The 19011-nt window shown below is 41.1% G+C and overlaps 1 protein-coding gene across 2 annotated transcripts in view; it reads left to right on the forward strand.

Moving 5' to 3' along the window:
- MGAT4A (alpha-1,3-mannosyl-glycoprotein 4-beta-N-acetylglucosaminyltransferase A) overlaps positions 1–19011 on the forward strand; it is a 104169-nt gene that overhangs the window by 82835 nt on the left and 2323 nt on the right. For both annotated transcript variants that reach the window (XM_047781480.1, XM_047781479.1), the window contains exons 10-14: positions 1637–1767; positions 4623–4730; positions 4847–5040; positions 9150–9228; positions 10440–10506. In XM_047781480.1, the coding sequence (XP_047637436.1) occupies positions 1637–1767; positions 4623–4730; positions 4847–5040; positions 9150–9228; positions 10440–10506 (579 nt within the window). The remainder of the gene's footprint in view (positions 1–1636; positions 1768–4622; positions 4731–4846; positions 5041–9149; positions 9229–10439; positions 10507–19011) is intronic.

The following is a 19011-nucleotide window of genomic DNA, read 5'->3' on the forward strand; positions in this document are numbered from 1 at the left end:
CTCTGGAAATGGATTGCTTTTGAGGAAACTTGACTTAGGTAAACTTCCATGTATAGAATGTTGAAAATTAACCCAAAATAGTATTTGGAGAGCTCTAAGATGGTAAGATGTACTCTGGAGCTCTGAAAGGCAGCCTGCTGGCTTTTTGTTAAGTCTGCATAGAGCCAGCCCTAGTCCTGGGAAGCACATCTGGTTCCTTCTTCACTGACACCTCCAATTTCTGTTTTAGAGCCCAGTGCTTCTGTAAGATTGGGGTTCTTTTGTTTTCATTTTATTGTCTTTTTTAGGGCCACACCCATGTCACATGAATGTTCCCTGGCTAGGGCTCAAATTTGAGCTGTAGCTGCCCCCCATGCCATGGCCATGGCAATGCCAGATTCGGGCCTCATCTGTGACCTCCACCACAGCTCACCTCAGCACTCGATCCCTAACCCAGGATCGAATCTAACATCTTCATGGATGCTAGTCCTATTTGTTTACACTGAGCCACAACAGGAACTCTGATCGGGGTTCTTTTAAAATGAATGCCACACCATGGTTTTCCAATAGAAATTCCTTGTATTTGATGTAGAACACGAAGTTCTTGTTCAGTGATTAATTTGTATTCATGTGTTGCTTTCATGGATAAATCTGGGTGCTTAAGGTTTTTATTATTATTAATATTTTTTTGCCACTCCACGACATGTGGAGTTCCCAGGCCAGGGATCAGATCTGAGCCACACTTGTGACACCACAGCTGTAGCAACACCTGATCCTTAACCACCTGTGCTGGGTTGGGATCGAACCTGCATCTCAGCGCTGCAGAGATGCTGCCCACCCCCTCACACCACAGCAGGAACTCCAGGGTGCTTGTTCTTAAAGTTTTTTTTTTCCATTAAAATTCCTAAATTACCCAACTGAAGAGTATATTTAAAGTTGAAGAGTGAACAAAATTTACTGGTGTTAAGAAACTCAGAATTGGCTCAGTAACAAACCCGACTAGTATGATTGAGGACACGGGTTCAATCCTTGGCCTTATACAGTAGGTTAAAGATCTGGCGTTGCCATGAGCTCCAGTGTAGGTCATAGACTTGCCTCATATTCCAAGTTGCTGTGGCTGTGGTATAGGCCGGCAGCTGTAGCTCCAATTCTACCCCTAGCCTGGGAACCTCTGTATGCTGCACGTGCAGCCCTAAAAAGCCAAAAAAAAAAAAAAAGAAGGGATTCAAAAAGCATCTGTGACGTTTCAATGAGGAGAGAATTAGGAGTCCTTGGTTTTTGCTTTTATTGATTAAAAAGCATTTTTTTTTTTTTTTTTTACTTACACCTCTTAAGTTTCCATTTTTGTGGGAAGAATTTTAATAAGACATGAAGGAAAAACCTGTGGCTTGCTTCTTGAATCCTTTCAGCCAGTAGTTGTGTGATAGGTTTTGTAACAGAGAAAGTTGGGCATTCAGTCAGTACTTCCATTTACACCCAGCCAACGACTAAAAATGTTTAGCTCAATAAAACAAGTTTGTTTGTGATAAGACAGATGGGGAAATCATTCACAATGATTTATAGTTGAAACACAAGCTTAAGTGTATTTGTTGTATATTTAAGCTGTTTTGATGCTTGGTTTCTTCTTCACAGTTATTGACGAGGAATATCTTTTCAGGTAAAATGTTTCAAGCAACAGACCTAACCCTGTTTGTACAGTTCATATTTATGTTCTATAAGGAGAAACCTATTGATTGGCTTTTGGACCATATTCTCTGGGTGAAAGTCTGCAACCCTGAAAAAGATGCAGTAAGTTAATTTTCTGTACTTAGTAAACATGATGACTTTTAGGGAACCAGATTTTGAATGAACAGTTTAGTAGGCAGCTGAAAGAAAACAGGATTTCCACTTAAGGGTTCAAGTCCTTGCCTTCTTTCTCAAACTGCAAGAAGTTCCTGGTTCAGAGGGACTTTGACATCAGGGAAGCTCACCTTTCTTGACTTGGGTGATGAATATTGATTGAGTTTTTCAGCTCAGATATTTCCATGCTATTGGCCATATCTGTCCTAGATTGGGGGTGGCGGGGGGAGGGGCAGCGTCCTTCTGATTTTCTTAATATCCTCTGTCAGCTTGCTTTGTTCAAATATTTTGGGCACAATATCAGATCCCAACACACCTGGGTATAAGGAATAAAGTTGAAATCCTATTTTATACCAAAACAATGACAAGTTTGCAAGAGACCTTATTTGTATGTTATCATGTGTAAGAAACCAGTATTCCTACCAGTCTGCTGACCTTTGGAATGTTGGTGGCAGCTGAGTAAACAGTGATTTTTGGCTTTCACTGTTCAAATACTAAGTTGACAGAAATCTTACAGTGAAAGGTAATTCGCACGTTTTCCATGTCCAAGCTGAATTATTCCTCTGGAAAAAATGTTTTTTATTTATTTGGTATAAGTGTAAATGGAATATGAATGAACACATTCTTAAAAATGAATAGGTCAAGTTTGACACTTAATAATAAGAACATCTTTATTATAAGTGTATGTCCTTCTAGGGTTGACTTAACATTCATTCTCACACATAAACACTGAATTTGACTTCTTGACCTCTGTTCCTTAGAATAATGTGATCATCCTACCTGCCAATACATTTTTAGGATACTATCTTCTGGTGTCTCTAAGATCTTGTAGCATTCTCTTTGTGTGTGTGTGTGTGTGTGTGTGTGTGTGTGTGTGTGTGTGTTTAACCACTTTTTTTTTTCTTTTAGGGCCGCATGTGTAGCATATGGAAGTTCCCAGGCTAGGGGTCGAATTGGAGCTACAGCTGCCAGCCTACACCACAGCCACAGCAACGCTAGATCCAAACCTCATTTGCAACCTACACCACAGATCAGGGCAATACCGGATCATTAATCCACTGAGCAAGGCCAGGGATTGAACCTGCATCTTCATGGATCCTAGTCAGATTCATTACCACTGAGCCACGGCGGGAACTAGCAGTAACCACTTCCTTGAAGCAAATCACAGAATATAGTGAAATACATTATCTACTTTCCAACAACAACCGAACACACAGATGGATTTGAACAGCTTATTTTTATGATGTAAGCCCTTGCATTTTCTTCGCAATTTACGGGAATTTTTATTGTAAGACAGAACAATTAATGTCGTCTTTACACTTCTACAACACACTTGCATTTAATTGGTCTTGTGTAGTGTTGGCTAATGTATAGTTAGGTTCTAAAATGAACTTGTGAGGTGAAAATCTGTGATAGTAAAAATTGAAATCATGAAAACCCTTTAAGTCATCTATAAGTTATAGTACATAACCCTTTGGAGAGTTTCACATATTCCTTTACACTCCTTCAGGCCACTTCACTCTTCTTATTTCTGTGGCCTGTAATTCTTCAGTTGTTTCCACTAGGATGTCAGGGAAGTTGTCCCCACACATGTCCTGGCCTCTAGAATAACATCCCTTTGACAGTGGTCTAGGAAACCCTTCCAAGCATTCTCACTTATTTCATTTAGCATAATATCCTCAAGGCCCATCCATGTTGTGGCAGATGGCATGATGTCATATTTTGTGTGTCTGAGTAGTATTCCATTGTGTGTATATGTGTGTGGGTGTGTTTGCAGACACACACCCACATCTTTATCCATTCATCCACTGGTGGGCACTTAGGTTGCTGTATCTTGGCTATTGTAAGTAATGTTGGGATGGACATAGGAGTGCGTGTGTCTTTTAAAATTAGTGTTTTCGGAGTTCTTGTCATGGTTCAGCAGTAATGAACCCAGTAATCAAAAGTTTCCGGTTTGATTCCTGGCCTCGCTCAGTGGGTTAAGGATACAGCATTGCTGTGAGCTGTGGTGTAGGTCACAGACGTGGCTGGGATCCTGTGTTGCTGTGGCTGTGGCTTAGGCCGGCAGCTGTAGCTCTGATTCAACCCCTAGCCTGGGAACTACCATATGCCACAGGTGCGGCCAGAAAAAGAGGGGAAAAAAAAGTCATTGAAAGTGGGAAGAGTTTATAAAAGCATGACAAGGTAGCCACGGCTGTGCTGAAGCACTTAGCTAGTGAATGCACACAAGAGTCCTGGCAGCACTGGTCCCACAGGCTATGATCAAGTGAGAGGGCAGGTTGTCATCTGAAGTCTGGACCATGGGGCACTTAGAGTTGAACCACAGGCGTTCCTCAGCTCTGTTGAGATGGATTTGTCTGTTTTGATGTTGTTTACTTGCTTGTCTTCAACTCATTGCCTCACATTTTCAGGTTACTTTCATGCAACAAAAGATGCCTTTTTTTATCTGTAAATTCTTCATTATATTATTTACTTAAAGCTATTCTGCATATTTGAACCAAACCTTTAGTTTGTGCATTTTAATATAAAAAGTCATAGCTACAGTGACATATTTTGAAAGGTGGTTGAAATTAAACCTTTAACTCTCCCCTTAGAAGTGTTTATTTTTCATTTCTGCATCATGTCTGTTTATCAGGTTGGTAGCAAATCTGTTTAATGCCTCAAGGGGACCCTAAACACACATGACTTGGAATTATGAGATGAAGTTGGATTTACTTTTCAATATTTATTCTTATAAGAGGCTTCTGTGGACAAGATTTCACTTTGTAATGTACCGCTAATTTTTTTTTTTTTTTAATGTTTAGAAACATTGTGATAGACAGAAAGCAAATCTGCGAATTCGCTTCAGACCTTCCCTTTTCCAGCATGTTGGTCTGCATTCTTCATTAACAGGAAAAATTCAGAAGCTTACGGTGGGTGATTTAATGTTATCTTTTCTCATGCACATATCATTTGTTATTTAGTGTATAATCATTGTTCTTCTTAAGTATAAATAAGCCATATGTGGTTAATATATTTTTCCTCCTAGGATAAAGATTACATGAAACCATTACTTCTTAAAATCCATGTAAACCCCCCCGCAGAAGTATCTACTTCTTTGAAGGTCTACCAAGGACATACACTGGAGAAAACTTATATGGGAGAGGATTTCTTCTGGGCTATAACTCCAGTGGCTGGAGACTACATCCTGTTTAAATTTGACAAGCCAGTCAATGTGGAAAGGTTGGTCATTGTCAAAGCATATCTGGTCTTACAATTCAAAGAGATTATTCATAATGTGATTTACAGTGGAATTTTTTTGTGTGTATAAAAAATGGGAGGAGTTAGCAGGTTCCAAATGATGGATTATAAAACACATTTCCTGCAACTCAGTAATAAAATGGGTGTGTTGCTTTCAGATCTGATATCAGCATTTAGCATCTTTGATAAATTCTCTTGGTGTTCTGAATGTGTATTTCATATAGGGCTTTTTTTTTTTAGCACTTTGAGGTGAAATTCTCCCTCAAAATCTCAAATTAGTTTTCGTGTCTTTATTCTAGAATATCCCTTACAATTGGACTGAGAGCTCATGGGTGACCCAGCAGTTGGGTTGAAATGATACACTTGGCCCACTGTGACAATTCCTAGTCGGTGGTTTTGCGAGAGCTGGATGATTTGTAGAACACCAGGGAGGAGTTTGCAGCCCTTCTTTTTTTTCAGCATTTCTGTCCACTTTAAAAAATTGGGGACTTTTTCTGCCCATTTTTTACTTCATAGTCAGGATTTCTTCCATCTTTGCTCAGGGTTGGGTATGTCCCCCAGGCTGTCTGGGGCATACTTAAATGTAATCCCCGTAACAGAAGCTAGTTCCCTAGCCTGTGGCATGTGACCTTAATGCCTTCTTGTGTGAAGTCCATTTGTTTTGTTTTGTTTTTCCACTTTTTAGGGCTGCACCTGTGGCATATGGAGGTTCCCAGGCTACCGGTCGAATCAGAGCTGCAGCTGCCAGCCTACGCCACAGCCATAGCAATGTAGGATCCAAGCCTCATCTGCGATCTACACCAACAGTTCATGACAACACCAGATCCTTAACCCACTGAGCAAGGCCAGGGATCGAACCTACATCCTAATGGATACTAGTCGGATTCGTTTTTGCTGTGCCACAAGGAACTTGCCCCTTTGGTTTTTAGAATCCACCAAAAATCCTGGTGGAATAATTCTGTTTGAGGTGGTCAAAAGCAAAGCAGTTAATTTTAATTAATTACTTTTCTTTTGTTATTCTAAATGGATTCTAAAGAGGAATTTTAGTGTAAAAATGTTTTAAGCAATGAGAATATCACTGGAAAAACATTAAAATACTTTTGAGTAATATTTTGCACTTGAGTATATATTATTGGCTTTGTTATTACTTCATGTTCATTTTTATACTATATAGTGGTACTCTGCACTTGGAGGTGTTGTCTGTTACCCTTAAATAATCATTGTAGAGTTAGAAACAACAGTTTTCTTCACCTCAAGAACAGCCTCAAACCATGTTTACTGGTTTATTTTATTTTTTTAGATTAATTATTTTACGTTTTACTGAAGTATAGTTGATTTACAAGGTTGTGATCATTTCAGCTGTGCAGCAAAGTGATTTAGTCATACATAGGCATACATATAGCCACATCCATTGTCTTTCAAATTCTTTCCCACATGGATGATCACAGATTATTGGGTAGAGTTCTCTATGCTAAAGAGCAGGTCCCTGCTGGCCAGTCATACCACATACCTCAGTGTGCATATGCCAGTCCCAAAGCCCCAGTCTAGCCCTCCTGCCCCACTCCATCTATACCATTTGGTAACCATAATTCCATCAAAGAGTCTGCTAAAGAGCTCATATATTGGAGATCAAATTTATTAACAAGAAATACATTTACAGTACACCTCTGCAAAGTAATATTCACCCCACTGAGGGCACTTTGCTAGTAAAATGCAGTTCTTCTAAAATCCTAATGTCTGTGAATTTTCTTGGAGTCCATGGATAGAACGAACCTGCCTAGGACAGAGAAAAGAGATTATTTGATTTCCATCATAACTTATTTTTCAAGAGTGGAAAATGCAAAAGCGTTTTAATGCATAATGTGTTAATACAGAAGTGGTATTAGAATATTCTCTTATAACACGTGTGTTCATTATATGAAAATTTTAAAGTATGAAGAATGAGGAGGAGTTCCCCTTGTGGCTCAGCAGTTAATGAACGAAACTAGCATCCATGAGATGTGGGTTTGATCCCTGGCCTCACTCAGTGGGTTAAGGATCCGGCATTGCCATGAGCTGTGGTGTAGGTCACAGACATGGCTTAGATCCTGCATTGCTATGGCTGTGGTATAGGCCAGCGGTTACAGCTCCAATTAGACTCCTAGCCTGGAAACCTGTATATGCCATGGGCACAGCCCTAGAAAAGACAAAAAAAAAAAAAGGAAAAACATCACAACCCCAAGGATGTCATTATGACCATATTGGCCCTTTTTTTCCTTGGTAATTCTGTGTACTTTCTACCTTGAGATCATGGTCTACATGTAATTTTATATTTTATATTTTCCTCTATATTCGGTCATAAGTGATTCAAAAGCATTTTAATGGCTGCACAATATCTGGTTGCATGGCTCCACCATTAATGCATGTCTTCCAATATTAAACTTTTTAGGCGATATTGGGTTTTTCACTATAAATAATTAAATAGTGAACACCTCTGAATCAGGTCTAAACTCAAGACTACATCCATGGGCTCTTTTCTTAAAAATGTCTTTCCCTGTCCCATAATTTTGCATCTATTGCTGAGGGATTGAATGCTCATGGTTACATGGCTTTCCAAGTCAAAGATGCCTTTTTAAAAAAGCATATCTCAGAGTTCCTGTCATGGCTCAGGGAAAACGAATCTGACTAGCATCCATGAGGATGCAGGTTTGATCCCTGGTCTCGTTTGCTGGGTTAAGGATCTGGTATTGCAGTGAACTGTGGCGTAGGTCGCAGACACAGCTTGGATCTGCTGTTGCTGTGGCTGTGGTGTAGGCTGGCAGCTGCAGCTCCGATTCAACCCTTAGCCTGTGAACCTCCATATACTATGGGTGCAGCCCTGAAATTAAAAAAAAAAAAAAAAAAGCATATCGTATCTGAAAATGCTGGGAGTAATGTTTGGTGTAGTTTAGAAGGAGCTTCTTACTAGGGTCCCCTGACCTGTGCAACATTTGCAAATGAAGGTGACTTCTACCCAGAAACACCTTAAAGGTGACTTCTGCCCGAAGACACCTTTCACACTGTAACTGTATCATAACTGTACCTTAACAATGACTTGCTGAATATTGTTCACATGCAGGGTATTCTCAGTCAAATCTTACAGACTTTCTGTTACAACCATGTGAGGTAGGTGGGAATATCTACCTTGTATAGAGGAAACTCAGGCCCAGAAAGCTTAATGAAACTTGCTAAACAGGTGAAAATTCTAGTTAATGAGATGTAGAATTTGGATATGGGTCTCTCTGACTCCTGATCATAAGCATTTAACCATTGAACTTCACTAAACTCAAGTTTTAGGTTTAGATTGAGATGGGCTTTGTCCCTCATCTACTTCCCACCCTCCCCCAAGTACTGTGCACATGCACACCAGGTTGCAGACTCTCAAAACATTAGAACATTATACTCATATCCAGAGAGTATTTTAGATTCATCACATATTATATACTCAATCATTATTCAAATACTTGTTAATATTGACAAATGGAATTATTCACGTGTTTGGCACTGGTTAATTCATTTTTCATTTACTAGCACTAAAATTAATTGTACTGGCTGAAACCAGCCATTGACCTGGCTGTGCCACATTGCTGTCCTAGTGAAAATTTTTTCTGCTATAAGATACAATAGTATTATATAATTGCTACAGTTATTCCTGTCACAGCTTCATATATTTAAAGCAGTATAAATAGCAACAAAAACCTCTCATCTTTGTCTTTGTGTGTGAAGTATGTTATTATGTTAGGCTGCATTACCTCTTCTGATAGGAGTTGATACATCACCCTTTGATTTTTTTTGGTTTTTGGTGCTGTTGGTTTTTGTTGTTGTTGTTTGGTTGCACCCAGGGCAGGTAGAAGTTCCTGGGCCAGGGATCAAACCCAGGCTCCTTAACCCACTGTGCCACAAGTGAAATCCATCCTTAGGTTTTTAATTTCCCTATAGCTATTCAGATCTCATGATGCACAGTCATTGCAAACTCTAGTGTTGTTGACCTTATTCTGAGGTAAGGCCATCTTCTTGAATCTTCATCAGGTGTAGCTTGACTCATATTATTCTTTTTATGCTTGTATTTTCAGTTATTTGTTTCATAGTGGCAATCAGGAACATCCAGGAGATATTCTGTTCAACACAACTGTAGAAGTTTTGCCTTTTAAGGTATGACTGTTTTTTTCCCCTTAATTTTCCTTGAGAACCAATATGAATAGACCTGATTTGAGGATCTTATTTATGAAAGAAAATTCTCATGATGGCAGGACCTCAGTGGTGAGGTGGTGAGTAATATTAACTTTTTTTTGGAAATATGGAGCACCTCGTGTATTGTCCCATTTGCCTGATTCATCGAAAGAGCCTTTATTTTGCTTCCTGTTGGAAAATAACTTAAGAGTTTGTCCTGGGAAAAGAAATGAATCATTATTTTTACTTAAATTTTTACCTGCTGTTTGTATTTTGAGTCCCTGAATAACATATAGTTTTTTGTTGTTGTTGTTGTTTTTGGTCTCTTGTCTTTTTAGGGCCGAACCCGTGGCATGTGGAGGTTCCCAGACTATGGGTCTAATCGGAGATGTAGCTGCCGGCCTACGCCACAGCAACGCAGGATCTGAGCCGCCTGTGTGACCCACACCACAGCTCACCGCAACGCCAGATCCTTAACCCACTGAGCAAGGCCAGGGATTGAACCTGCAACCTCATGGTTACCAGTCAGATTCATTTTTGCTGCGCCACAGCGGGAACTCCACCATATAGTTTTAATGCCTCTTGATTAACACACAAAATGAATGTATTGGTCTCTGAGGAATGCTTAATTTTTTTCAAGTTACTTCTCTCTATTTTTAATAGAAAACAGCATTCTGTTAAATTGATTTAAACTTGAAATTGATTAAAATTTAAAATTTATAGCCACCCATATATTATATACAGATTCAGATGATGTTTTAAAAAAAAGCACTTATATTGATAAGCATTGTAAGGTTCAAGACTGACAAGGCATTTTCTCTTTTCAAAAATAGCTTTGCCACAGATGCCACTCGTCTATTTGTTAAGACATGCTTGGGAGTTTCCATTGTGACTCAGCAGGTTAAGAATCCAACTAGTATCCACAAGGATGCGGGTTTGATCCCTGGCCTCACTCAGTGGGTTAAAGGATCTGGTGTTGCCATGAACTGCAGTGTGGATTGCAAATGCAGCTCGGATCTGGCGTTGCTGTGGCTGTGGCATAGGCCGGCAGCTGTAGCTCCAATTCAACCCCTAGCCTGGGAACTTCCATATGCCACATGTGCGGCACTAAAAAAAAAAAAAAAAAAAATTCATAACCTAGATTTGTTTTAAGTAGGAATACTCATTTATAAGATGTTTTTGTTCTATTTTAGAGTGAAGGTTTGGAAATAAGCAAAGAAACCAAAGACAAACGATTAGAAGATGGTTATTTCAGAATAGGTAATACCTACTTTAATTTTTTTTTTTAACTGCTTAAGGGCTATTTACACACTATTTATTGTATTTAGTGTGAGTATTCATATGCTTCATTATACAAACGTAAACATGTTTGATGACAAGCAGCTGCCCTTAGACCTTGGAGAGAGAGTTATATAACAGACAGTAATTGTACCATATTGCCCTTCCGAAATTTAAAAAACGATGAATTGTGAAACAGTAGGTATTAAAGTAATACCTACTTTAAACCCGTAAAATGTCCTTTTCTGGACTGAAGCCTAAAGTAATTTTAAGTTCTTTGCACATGTTAATCAGCATTAGGGTTATAAATACCAGTGGACTCTAATTTGTTCTCATGTTCTGGTATAGACTTTTGTTATCTGAACCCAACTAGGATTTCGGGTCAAGGGCACCTTTGCTAGTTCCTTTTTCTTCTGCCATCTGCTCTTTTGTCCTTGTCACTGGAAGAGTGTCTGCTTCCAGCCACCTCCTGCAGCCTTGTGCTGGGGGCCCTTAGCTGGTTACCCTTGTTGTCTCAGCACCATCCATGTGCCAAGGTCTGTGCCTTGAACTTCCTCCCTCCTGAGCCGTCAATCTGTACTGAGATGACCACCAACAGGCTCCCAGAGGCCACGTAGCCATCTCACCCAAAGGCCTGCAATATGGACATCTCTTTATTGGTGGCTACAGGTTGTGCTATCACTGTTTATCTGGCTGTCTGACGTGGGGAGACACCCTGAACCTGCCACTCTTTACTATCCATTAGCATAAACTACGTCTCTTTGTGTCTGGGTGTGCAGTCACCCTCCTGCTGCTGTGGGACCTGTGCCTCTGCTCCCCGGCCCGACCATTAACCAGCTGAGTTACCTTCTCCTCTGTTCTTCTTACCAAACCGTGTGCACCTTTTCTGTCTAATCACGTCTCGTGGCTCAGTTCCATGCGCTCAACATTGGGGCAGGGGTTGCTGGTCAGGCATGTCCTGCAATTAACACAGGTCCTTGATAGATCTCAGCTAGTGAAGGGTTATGTATTTTCTTTTGTCTCTCTTGCTTTTTTTTTTTTTTTGTCTTTTTAGGGCTGCACCTGCACATATGGAGGTTCCTGGGCTACAGATCAAATCGGAGCTATAGCCGCCAGCCTACACCACAGCCACAGCAACTCAGGATCCAAGCCATGTCTGCAACCTACACCGCAACTCATGGCAACACCAGATCCTTAACCCCCTCAGTGAGGCCAGGGATCGAACCCACATCCTTGTGGATACTAGTTGGGTTCATTAATTGCTGAGCCACAGTGGGAGCTCCTATGTTTTCTTTTACTTAAATTGGAGTTCCCATTGTGGCTCAGTGGTTAATGAATCTGACTAGGAACCATGAGGTTGCAGGTTCGATCCCTGGCCTTGCTCAGTGGGTTAAGGATCTGGTGTTGCCATGAGCTGTGGTGTAGGTCGCAGACGTGGCTCGGATCCCGTGTTGCTATGGCTGTGGCATAGGCCGGTGGCTACAGCTCCAATTGGACCCCTAGCCTGGGGTCCTCCATTTGCCATGGGTGCACCCCTAGAAAAAGACAAAAAAAAAAAAAGCTAATGTTTTTCCTAGTAGTAGGCAGAAAAGACTATTGGTCATTAATTTTGTAGGTATATGGGCTAGATAGATTCTTATAACTCTCTCTATAGCAGTTTTATATTAGTTTTTGCTACCAGGCTTGTATAATCACCCTGCCTAATTCCTATGGAGTTTTAGTGGATAGATGACTTTAATTATTTTCTTATTTGGGTTCTGTCTTAGCCTGCTCAAGAAATGTACATAAAATTAGCTGAGAGTATAAGAAAGACATTTATTAACCCTGTTGCCTGGCAGTTACTTAATTTCTGAGAATGCTGTGTTCTGGGTTATGAAAGTAGCATAGGAAATATAGGTATTTATATGATTAAGTATCTCTGAAGTAATTTGAAAATAATGATCATCTAAAACATCAATTCATATGTACTTAGCACCACAAGAGACCTGGTGGGTGTTCAAACCTGGGTCCATGTGTAGTGGAAATGTACATCGAAACAAGAGCAGCTGATCTGTTTTCAACTGAATGTTAAAAATGCAGCTTGCTTAAGTTTACTTTAGTGAGAGCTCCCATTGGGCCTCATCTGTAATGAACCTGACTAGTATCCATGAGGACACAGGTTTGATCCCTGGCCCCAATCAGTGGGTTAAGGATCTGGCGTTGCTGTGAGCTGTAGTGTAGATTGCAGACATGGCTCAGATCCCGCATGGCTGTGTCTCTGGTGTAGGCCGGCAGCTGTAGCTCTGATCCGACCCCTAGCCTGGGAACTTCCATATGCTATGGGTGCAGCCCTAAAATTAAAACGAAACGAAACAAAACAAAAGTATGCTTTAGTGGAATGGCATGGAGGGGCTTCACAGACCTTCTAGTTAAACAGCCATTACTGGTAGAAGTTAATATTTTTTTTTTATAGCAAATGGAGAAACATTTACTTCTAAAGTCTGCATCTCAGAACATTAAGAGTCTGTGCCATTGGCTCCCTGACCCACTCCATTCCCCACAATGGCCAAGCTCAGTGAGATGGAAGCAGGTGCAGCCTAGAACCCCGAGTTCCTCTCCTACCAGCTCCCACTCCAGGGCTGTGGTGTCTCCACCAGGAAGGGCAGGCCACCAGCCCCTGTCATCCTCCCCCACTCCTTGGTGCAGAAGCTCTGTTTGAGACCGGAGCAGCTAAGAGACCTGAGGCCCCTTCCTCCACTTAACCCCCATTCATAGGGCAGAGCCTACTGCAGGCACAGCTGAGCACGAATCATCAGACAGTCGCCTCCTCCAGGACAGACTGGGCTGCTGTTGCACCCCAGTGCTCTGCTTATAAGGCAAGGATTCCACTTTTGCAAGGAGGTTGGGCTGCTGTCCCTGCCCAAGGTCCTGAGCCTGAGTGATGGTGCAGAGATTGTCTCCTGGGGAGAGGCAGCCTTCGGACTAGAGAGCCCTGTAGATTGCCGGAAGGGGACTGACTGACTGGAAACAGAACCTGGGGAAGTTGAAGCCTAAGGGCACCATGGACTATGATGGAGATTTTGGTGGTAAACAATGAAGAGGAGACTGGTAGCTATATTCAAGCTAAATTGTGGCCCATTCAGAAGTTTGGCAGAAAGAACGAGAGAGAGAGAGAGAGAGAGAGAGAGAGAGAGAGAGAGAGAGAGAGAGAGAGAGAGAGAGAGAGAGAGAGAGAGAGAGCGCGCGAGAGAGAGCGCGAGAGAGAGCGAGAGAGAGAGAGAGAGAGCGAGAGAGCGCGAGCGAGCTAACAGGAGTCCTCTTGGTGGAACAAGCCACAAAGACTAGCCCTACAAAGGGGCCTGGATTTAATTGGATCAGACTCAGCATCAATTTATGTCCCAAGGCATGCTTGGAAACAATAGAAAACCAGCTGGGAATGGATGGAGACCTGATGGGTGAAGGTGGGGGAGGTTGGATTGAGAGCTAAGGTTTGGAATGAGAGCTAAGGCCAGTCTTGTGGAAGAAATACTAGATTTATTCATAGGTTAAAGTTATGAAAAGGCAGGAGATGCCCTGGAAGAAGGAAGGGACTGCCGGCAGGGTGGCAGAAGGGGGTCCGTGGAGGGCAGGATCTTGGAAGTCCCTCCCAATGCCAGGGTTTGGGGATTCTAGTTGCCTTTTAGTCGTTTTCTCCTTCGTTTTCCTCTTTTTTCTTAAGTCCTTCCCCCACCAACCCAGTGCTTCCCAGAGGCAGAGGCTATAATGATTCATATCCTTCTAGAAGTATCTGTTCATAAATACAAATACGTGAGTATGTTCTTTAAATCACAGCCACACACAAATGATGACATACTGACATATCCCACACAAGATGTTTGTTTTACATCTTGTTTTTTTCACTGAACAAAATATATATGTTCATATGGAAGACAAACGTTTTGTTGGAGCAGAAAATCAAAGAAGAGGCAGGAGGCCGGAGTGTCGAGATGTCACGGGGGTTTTATTGACCCACAGACTGGCCAGGAGCCCTGAGAGAGAACTCAGGCTCCCCGCCCCCTCCACTTAGGGAGCATTAGTTATATAGGAAAAGGGGTAGTTTCTGCTTTTTTTTTTTTAATTTATTTTTTTATTAATGATTTTTAATTTTTTTTCCCACGTTAGCTGGTTTACAGTGTTCTGTCAATTTTCTACTGTACAACAAGGTGACCCAGTCACAGATACATACGTATACTCTTTTTTTCTCACATTATCATGCTCCATCATAAGTAATTAGATGTAGTTCCCAGTGCTATACAGCAGCATCTCATTGCTTATCCATTCCTAAGGCAACAGTTTGCATCTGTTAACCCCAAATTCCCAGTCCATCCCACTCCCCCCCCCCCCCGCCCCGCCCCCGGCATAGTTTCTGTTTTTAACAAGGGTTTGTTCTTGGGCTAAGTCAGTATTCAAAGCTTAGGAGGAAGCAGTCTCCTTAGGATTGCGGGTAATGGATTGGGGTAAGGGGTGGAGAGCAGTTGTAAGGGAACATCCCATGAGGACTGTTTACGTTTAACTGGTCTCCAAGACACCTCCTTGTTCTGGGGGGATCAGCCGTCTTGGTTGTAAGTCTGATTAGAGTTTGGGTGGCACCTAGCAAGTTGTGTCTGATTCCCCACCTAGGACATTTTAAAAAATTGTAAATATTTCAAATGCACAAAAAGATACGACTGATACTATAATGAGTATTGGTGTATCCAGCTTAAGATATGCCAATTCAGTCATTCCCTAATTATCTCCTTTTCCCCTTCCACCCAAGGGTAAGTACTGTCCTAAATTTTGCGGTTACCATTTCCATATGTGCTTTTACTACATATGCGTAACCCATAACCCTGAATAATGCATAGTCTTACTTTTGTTGTCTTTGAATTTGATGTAAAGGTTGTCATTCTGTAGTCTACAGCTTGACCTACTGTTTGAGATTCAGGCACATGGATGCATGTGTCTGTGGCTCATCCATTTTCATTGCTGTATAGATCTCCATGGATGAATGTATCACTGTCTAGTTGTGTTTGGTCACAAAGTCTGTTTCCATCTTTTTGTTACTGTAAACAATGCTGGTCTGAACACTTCCACACGCACGTGTAGAAGAGTTTCTCTCCAGTGTATGCTTTGGAGTGAAGTAAGTTACAACTGGATTGTCTGAAGCTTTACTTCATTCTTTTTTTTTCTTCATCTTTTTAACTGGCTGCCTAGTATCCCCTTATATCATCCTGATTTCATTAGCCAGTCTCCTGTTCATGGGCACTTAAAATTGTTTGAAATTTTTGCTGCCATCTATATAATCTTCTGGTACATGTGAGAGTATTGCTGCAGGATAAACTTGCTGGGTAAAAGTGTTTCAGTGAGGCCAGTTATATCATCTGCTAATTATTTGTCTGGTTAAATGAGCTCATCGATGACAGACTCAGATATAAGTTAAAAATGTTTTAAGTTCCGCAGTATTCTTCAGCCCTGAATCCACTTCCTAACTCAGTATTAAATAATGCCTGTCTTGTAGCATGCACTCCTCTCCCCCAAGTCCAGCACCAAATATGGACACACTTTTATGTCTCAAGAATTTTTTAATGAAAACGTTACAGTAAAAGTTCAAAAGCTGAATGTTTCCTATGCAGATGACTACAAGCCTTCTGCAGTATGATTTTCAATGTGGATGTGCGTGATCTTACTTTGAGCTTAGTCAGTATATTGTGGGACTCTAGAATTGTTGCTTAATTTAACAGCACAAGGGTTAGCTAGCAAGAGCCCATGGGCTAAATCTTGTTTTTGATTGGAACTATGAGCACAAAATGTTGAAGTTTTTCCTTGTTTATTTTCATTTTTAAATGGTTAAAAAATTAAAAAGAACAGTAATATATCGTGACATGTTAAAAATTAGAAAATATTCTGATTTCAGTGTCCATGAATAAAGTTTGTTTGGAGCACAGCCATGGTCTTACATTTATATGTTGTCTGTGCGCTTTTACGATACAACAGCAGAGGTGAACAAGCAGTTGCAGTAGCGATGGAGGTGGTGTTCTCGTTGCTTTGAATTGCTGTTCTGGGCGCTGCAAATGACAGTGGTGCATTTATAATTGGACAGTGTTTAAAAAGTGCCACGCACTCACTCTACTGTGACATTGAAAAAAAAGATTGCCAGTGCTTACCCTTCATGTCAAAAAAGAAAAGTGAACTTTGAATGTTGTGCTTTTTTTAAAACACAGTAGAATATGGATTGTTTTACACAATTAGATGGCACATCACCATGGTTATTGTACAGTGACATGGGAGATGTGCTAAAGAATACCTTACTAGGGAGTTCCCATCGTGGCTCAGCAGTTAACGACCCTGACTAGCATCCATGAGGATGCAGGTTCGATCCCTGACCTCGCTCAGTGGGTTAAGGATCCAGAGTTGCCATGAGCTGTGGTGTGTAGGTCACAGATGTGGTTTGGATCCCACGTTGCTGTGGCTGTGATATAGGCCAGAAGCTGCAGCTCCGATTCGACTCCTAGGCTGGGAACCTCCGTAAGCCGTGGGTTTGGCCCTAAAAAGACAGAAAAAAACCAAAACAAAACCCAATACCTTATTATACTAAGGACTCACAGCAATATTCCCAACTCACAGGGATGGAAAGATCAGAAAAATTAGATTTAAAATACAATATGTCACTGCAGCAGAATTTCTTCACTAAAAAAAAGATTCACATGAGACTGTAACCAAAAAGAGGTTTTTTTTGTTTTTTTTTTTTGCCATGCCCATGGCATGCAAAAGTTCCTGGGTCAGTGATCCAACCCGAACCACAACGGCAACCCAACCTGCTACAGTGACAATACCGGATCCTTAACCCACTGAGCCACAGGGAACTCCCAGAGTAAGTTTTAAAGTGGCTCATGTGGTATGCCAGGCAAGAATACTATTGACCAATTATGAGTTAATTAAATCATGTTTAACTGCAGCTTACATGTGTGCCCAGAAGATAAACTTATTTAAGACAATTGGGCTTCAGGCAATAACTCTTGCTTGAGGAGTTGGAGACTTTGGAAACAATGTCAGTAGTCAAAAAGTAAAGCCAACTGTTTGAGCAGTTTCCTGGCCTCTTCTAGACAGGTTGATGGGTTATTAGTAAAGCCAACGGTTTGAGCAGTTTCCTGGCCTCTTCTAGACAGGTTGACGGGTTATTAGTAAAACCAATCGTTTGAATAGTTTCCTTGCCTCTTCTAGACAAGTTGACGGGTTATTAGTAAAGCCAACGGTTTGAGCAGTTTCCTGGCCTCTTCTAGACAGGTTGATGGGTTATTAGTAAAAACAATTGTTTGAGGAGTTTCCTTGCCTCTTCTAGACAAGTTGACAGGTTATTAGTAAACCTATTGTTTGAGTAGTTTCCTTGCCTTTTCTAGACTGGTTGACCGGTTATTACTGATACTGTCCAGCTATTCTTTAGAGTCCATGCCAGGTTTGATGTGATTGAAGAATTGGCCTCTGAACAGGCTGTAGTGTGATCGAAGAACTAGCCTTTGTAGTCTGAATGGTGCAGATAATGTTTTCAAACACGTTGAGAAAACGCAAAGTCAGTACAACCTGAAGTGGAATCTGCTAGGATGTGTTACAATGAATGTGGTAAAAATATGTGTGGAGAAGGCCCCATAGGTGGATAAATTCACAAAGCTTGCAAAAATGTAAGATGTAGGCTCAGATATGGTGTGGCTGTGGCTGTGGCATTGGCCAGTGGCTATAGCTCCATTTAGAGCCTGGTTACCTCCATCTGCCATGGGTGTGGCCCTAGAAAGACACACACACACACAAATATGTGCTTGTGGATTGATAACAGTAATTGGCAGAATCTAGGCAGTGTGAAAGAAAACATTCAAGATGAAAATATATCACATCTCTTTATAGATCCACATTAACAGATGAACATTGGCAATGGATTTTGATAATAAGGAATACTAACTTTGAATCTCGGTTAATTTAAATGTTATCCTCCAAAAGGAATTACATTCTCCTTAGTACCCTTGTATTAGCAAGAGCACAACTTACTTAGTTGTTATTATATTTTGAATTTCACCCATTAAAATTTTGTGGAAATTAATTTTCTCTTTTTTGATATACAAGTACCAACGTGATATCCTCAATTGCTCTCTTGACCCACAAAGCCCAGAGTATTTACTCTGTGCCCTTTTTAGGAAAAGTTTGCTGATCCCTAGCTTAGAGAAATGTGGCTTAGAGTAAACCATTTTCCTGTCACCTTTTTCTTTCTTTCTTTTTTTTTTTTTCTTCTGTCTTTTTAGGGCCGCACCTGCAGTGTATGGAGGTTCCCAGGCTAGGGGTCCAATTAGAGCTTCAGCTGCCAGCCTACACCGGATCCTTTAACCCACTGAGTGAGACCAGGGATGGAACCCACGTCCTCCTAGATCCTAGTCGGGTTCATTACCTTTGAGCCACAACGGGAACTCCTGTCACTGTTTTCAACAGCATTTTTGTTTTGTTTTC

The sequence above is a fragment of the Phacochoerus africanus genome, chromosome 5 (genome assembly GCF_016906955.1).
Source record: "Phacochoerus africanus isolate WHEZ1 chromosome 5, ROS_Pafr_v1, whole genome shotgun sequence".
In the NCBI taxonomy this organism is placed as follows: Eukaryota; Metazoa; Chordata; class Mammalia; order Artiodactyla; family Suidae; genus Phacochoerus; species Phacochoerus africanus.